The 5,855-nt window shown below is 40.3% G+C and overlaps 2 protein-coding genes across 2 annotated transcripts; both read right to left on the reverse strand.

Annotated features, from left to right (window-relative positions):
- Positions 1–2,119: 2,119 nt before the first annotated feature.
- LOC306760278 (claudin-4-like) lies at positions 2,120–2,755 on the reverse strand (the record flags this gene model as incomplete). Its single annotated transcript, XM_079246078.1, has 1 exon — positions 2,120–2,755. Exon 1 carries the CDS (start codon positions 2,750–2,752, stop codon positions 2,120–2,122), a length of 633 nt encoding a protein of 210 aa, XP_079102204.1. The 5' UTR covers positions 2,753–2,755.
- Positions 2,756–4,091: 1,336 nt separating this feature from the next.
- cldnf (claudin f) lies at positions 4,092–4,835 on the reverse strand (the record flags this gene model as incomplete). The annotated part of the gene is made up of 1 exon (XM_079246079.1): positions 4,092–4,835. The coding sequence occupies one exon, from the start codon at positions 4,833–4,835 to the stop codon at positions 4,092–4,094; it is 744 nt and encodes a 247-aa protein (XP_079102205.1).
- Between the last annotated feature and the right edge of the window lie 1,020 nt (positions 4,836–5,855).

Below are 5,855 nucleotides of genomic sequence, written 5' to 3' on the forward strand. Positions count from 1 at the left end.
TCACCTCCCTAACAAAAGAGTTAACGGATCACTAAACTCGGTAATTAGCAGAATCTATAGAAACCAAACAACAAAACCAGCAGACAAAAACAACCTCTAAATATGGATATATACATATTTTACAAATGCTTATCTTGTGGGTAAAACCAATTTGTTGACAATTTGTCGACTGAATGAAGTCACTTCTTGTTCACTGATTAGTCAATAATTAACTCATTCCACTACTAACACCAGTGACTCTAGCATGAATTTACTTATCTAGAACTGGTTTAGGGGGATTCACACCAGAAGTCAGCCAAAGAATGTGATACTCGGTTAGCAGGGATAACAGAACAGGGTGTGTTCACACCAAACATCCCCTTGTGCTGCTATGACATCATGCTAGGGATAACTTAAGACATAATGCAAACATCATTTCTGAAAGTCTGACTGTGGAGGTTGTGATTACTTGTAAACTTGTTTTTCAAGCTAGTTGACAATATATGCATTTATGATCCAGTCTCTGGACAACACAGGATCCTTTTGGATGGAGAGCACTGCTGCGAGGTTAGGGGTTGGTCAGGTTCAGACAAACAAGACATGAGAAAGAGAAAACAGATGGGACATCATCATGTTACAGGAAACACCACTTAGTCTTGGTTTGTAAAAAGATCCAACATTCAGAAAAGAGGAAGAGGATGTGGAGACATGCAAGTCTTTGAGTTCGCTCAGATGGACTTTTCATGACAAACTTTTTTTCTGAACCACATTATGAAATTATGATCATTTGGCTTTCAGGGCATTTGACAATAAACTACTTATAACTCATATACTTTTCAATCAGTCTAATTAAATCTGATAAATAGGATTTTTATTGTTTGCTTATATCTTTGCAAGAATCCTTAAAAAACAATGAATGAACCTGGATGAACCTTAGGCTGGAGATGACTCAACGCAGAGGTGAAGTTAGACAAAAGCGTTTGTTTTTACAGTTACGTGAGTGTGTTATAAATTATTCCAGTCACTGTCACTGGAAAACAGGGTTTGGTATTTATGTTTCTGACTGCACCGAAAGAATAGAAACATTCATTCATTCATTTTTCCAACCGCTTAATCCAATTCAGGGTCGCAGGGAAGCCGGAGCCTATCCCAGCTGTCTTTGGGCGAAAGGCAGGGTGCACCCTGGACAGCTCGCCAGTTCATCGCAGAGAATAGAACAGAAACAATTAAATAAATTGATTATTATTTTCTTCTTAATGTGTCTGAATTCACTCTAATTTTTCAACCCTATAAAAATCAGTATAATTTAAATACTCATTTAAAGGATACCTGACGTTTATCAACACTTGTTGAAACCAACACAGTAACCCAGCGGAAGGCTTTCACTGCACTTGACACAGTAAAACTGGGTGAACTGGTTCGGATGGAGCTGATGAGCAAGTATGTTGTTTTACTGCTTTATATCCTGCTCTCAGATCTTGTTTGAACTTAAAACCAGAAATTTTAGTCTTTTTTTCTATTAAACAAGACTTCATTGTCAGCCAGATAAGGTTTCTCACAATTATGAACATTCGTGAACCATTTTAATTTATCTGAATTCAGTTTCTTAGTTATGGTCACTGTCACCTCTGAACTGGAAGTGTTTATGTGAAACCAGTATGAAACTGACTGATGCTTTCTTAAAGTCACCTCCCTCACCCAACTGATCTGAAATGACTCAAAAAGAAATAATACAGTGTAAATGTTTTATTACAAATCAGCTATTTTCATTTAACAAAAACAGTTCTTTGATCCTTTAATTTACATATTCATGACTTATGATTGGTGCTCTGCACATTTTCTTCCACAATATTGCATATTCAGTTTTCCAGCAGATATTCAGAGAATAAACAAGTTTAAAATCAAGCAGCTCTCCTTTCACTGCAGGATTTATGAAGACTTTTCTGTCTTGGTCACAATACACACCACATCTTCGTAATGTTTCTTGTAACTTAAGAAACACTCGTCTCATGTCCAAAAAGAATTCCCAGAAGAAACCTGTCTCAGTCTGTATAGGTCATACAACAATTTGTTGTCATTCAAAACATGTTATTTTGACTTATTAAAATAATTTACAGTCTTTCTCAGCAGGATGGATTTCTCAGATGTAGACCTGACTGGGCGCTGTGGATCTGACACCAGAGTACTTGACAGGATACTCTGGACTCTCCTTGGGAGGACATGAGCTGCACAGGAGGCCTCCACCCAGGATGAGAAGAGCAGCCGTTCCCCAGCCCACATAGAGCGCAGCTCCCAACTCTCTCCTCTGGGCGTCGATCATGAGAGGGTTGTAGAAATCCCGGATGATGGTGTCGGCAGACCAGCACACAGGGATGAGAACAAGAACGCCAGCACAGATGAACATAACTCCAGCAGCAACGGCCACTCTTGCTTTGGAAATTTCTTCCTCGATAAAGTTGGTGCACTTTCCCCCAGCGACACCCAGGATGATTCCAAAAGCAGCAACAATGATGGCGATGACCACAAGAGCCCTGGCAGCCTGGAGATCCTGAGGTAGCGCCAGTAGGGAATCATAGATCTTGCACTGCATCTGACCTGTACTCTGCATCACACAGTTCATCCACAAGCCTTCCCAGATGGTCTGCGCCGTCACAATGTTGGCTCCGATGAAGGCTGTCACCTTCCACATAGGCAGGGCACAAATGATGATGGCCCCCAGTAATCCAATGATGGCAAGGGCAAAGCCCAGGATCTGTCGTCCCATGGACACCATGATGAGGTTCGTATCACTTGAAGATGAATGAAGCAAAGACGCCAAAGAAGCGTTGGTTGTAAAGCTGAATGAGGTCCGGTGCAGACTTCTTGCTGTTATAAGGATGTTTTTCTCTTGGTGGGTGGAGCCAAACTTCCTTGTCTCCAACCTGAAACCAGTGGGTGCAGTGATTTACTCGTCCAACTAGATTCTTCAGATTGTTCCTCGATGGACAAGGCGTAGTTTCGACGAGATGAACATCAGCCTGAAATCAGCTCGATGCAAATTAGTTCTCTGAACTGCTGGATTCTTCATTCAAACAACGCACTGCCATTAGCTAGCTGCTGATTGGACAGATTACCAAGGCATCATGTCCAGTAACTGGTTAAAAGTAGTGGAGAAAAACAAACAAAGGGGGAAAATGGATGAGAGTTTCACCGGAAGTCAAAAGCATTCTCCATTTATGGTGCATTTTCCTGTTTCTCTTTAACCCTTTGCCCAGCTTCACACTAACAATAACACATTTATTTAATTTCATTTCATTTCATTTCATTTCATTTCATTTCATTTCATTTTATTTCATTTCATTTTATTTCATTTTATTTCATTTAGTTTAATTTTAAATAAGAATTAAAAAGCTGTTTTGGTATTTATTAATACTTTAAATGATGACACCAAAACAGAAACTATGTTAACATTTAAACAACTTTTTTTCCCCTTTTTTTTGCTTTAAACCAAATTTACTTTTCTATTTTTTATTTTAAAATGTGGATATTATGAAAAAAACGATGTAAGATGTTTCTTTATTTGCTTTTTCTGAATCTCTCTCTCTCTCGCTCTCTCTCTCTCTCTCTCTCACACACACACACACACACACACACGGATGAGTTTTTCTGAAATGTTATTTAGATTTCAGCAGATGTGATGACTTCAACATACACAGTGACTTTTCAAACAAAATAGTGAAAATACTCTGATTTTATTGAATTTCTGTTGATTATTCTCAAAAATTAAGAAACATTTACAGACCAGAGACTTAAAAAAAATCATCATGTCTTACAAAACATTGTCAGTATACAAGGAAATAAATATATCAACAGACTTCCTCATAGGAAGAGACACGCCCTTCAGGGTGCGACTATGAAAACACAATGTTTAAGAGTTTTACAACAGAGAAATATATTTAAAGTTTAGTTTCGATGCAAGATCACAATGACTAAGCACAATAATTTTACATCACACTGTGCTGATGCACATCTTCAGGAAATAACATGTATTTTGATATCATTTTACTTTTTCATGGCAACTTAATTTCTTCGAGACGTCATGGCATAACTTTCAGTCTGTTTGTCCTTCAGTTTTATATAAACTGTCGAGCTGAGTATGCGGTTGGTGGTGCGTAAGGTTTGCTGGCTATGTATGATCCTGTGGCTGTGTATGGTCGGCTGGATGCAGGAGCATACACAGGACCGTACGTTCCTTGGTTTCCATAGGAGTATGGGTACATTTGTGCTGGTGGGTAGTTGGGGTATATTGGTCTTTGAGGAGGACAAGAGGTGGTCAGGATGATCCCTCCAATCAGAAGCAATATAGCAGAAGTCCAGCCGATGTATATAGAAGCTCCAATCTCTCTCTTCTGTGTCTCAATTGTCAAGATGTTTTCAAAGTCTGCAATGGTGACAGCTGCAGACCAGCAGACGGGAATCAGGATCAGGATGGCACTTACGATGATGAGACAGCCGCTGATGATCACCACATTGGCACTTGATGATTCTTCCTTCAGGCAGCTGGTGCACTTGGCTCCAACAAACGATATCATGAAGCCAATCAAACCCAACACAAGGCAGATGACGACCATTGCTCGTGCGGCCTGCAGATCCCGCGACAGCCTCATCACAGACTCATTCAGCTTGCACTGCATCTGTCCGGTACTCTGCGTCACACAGTTCATCCACAGACCGTCCCATACTATCTGGCCTGTCACGATGTTGGCTCCAATGTACGACGTAACTCTCCACATGGGGACCCCGCAGGTCACTGCTGCCAAAACGAGACCAATGAAGCTGATGACCTGGCCAGCCACTTCCTTGCCAATCTTCCCCATGGCAAAGCTGCTGTTCCGGGGCAGGAGAGAGTAGTTTCTCAGCTTCACAGGTCTGGATCACGTTCACAGAGACGCAGCTCTCTCACCTGTTGTTTGCAGCTGAATGTGAAGGAGGAGGGCTGTCATGTTGTCAGGTGAGTTTCTCTGGTCAAACAAGATTCCTCCTCTAAATAAAGGAGTGGCATTAACTTAACAATGGATCAGTCCTAAAAAACACACTTTGATATGTAGCTTTTTTCTTTTTTTTTTAATAGATCAGTGTTATATGATCAGCAGCTCATAGCAGTAAGAGTGGACCTAATGTTTAACACATTGCGCTAATATTCTGTGTTGTCCAGCTGGGTTTATTAACTTCAAACTAAAACCAGGTGTCTGCTTTCTTCTTCCCAGTGTGTAAATGAAAATATATAGTCAATTCATTGGACAAAGTCTGATTATTCAGTGCATGTTATGTAATCTTCTTCTTTTTCTTCTGAAACTTACCCAGTCTTGGTGAGGTGCACAGAAAGCAGAACTCATCAACCAAAAACCAGAAGCAGAAACAAGCTGACAGACTATCTGTGGTAAAATCATTTCGTGGGACTCGAAAGGAAAAATTTATCACTCTTAAAATCTTAAAAACCACATTACAATTGCTTAATGTATTACCGTGATCTTGACCAGGGGTGGGGAATTCTGCTCCTTGAGGACCGCAGTCCTGCAAGTGTTCGGATTTTATCTACCGCAACACAGCTGACTTAAATCGATGGGTAGTTTGACGACAAGCTCTTTGCAAATATGCTAATTAAGTCTGATGTATGTCAAGTGTGTTGCAGCAGGGAAACACATGCAGGACTGTAGCCCTCAGGACTGGAGTCACCCTGACTAAAAGCTGGTTGTACAGTTCACATCATTATTTTATGGCTGCATTACTACTAATGGTATATTTACACTGTCCTATCGGTAGCTATCACAGTTCGAACCTGGGATAGGAACCTGACATGTAAACTCACAAATTCCTTCTCGTCAAAAGGTACAACC

The sequence above is a fragment of the Telmatherina bonti genome (assembly GCF_933228915.1).
Source record: "Telmatherina bonti genome assembly, chromosome: 9".
Classification (NCBI taxonomy): Eukaryota; Metazoa; Chordata; class Actinopteri; order Atheriniformes; family Telmatherinidae; genus Telmatherina; species Telmatherina bonti.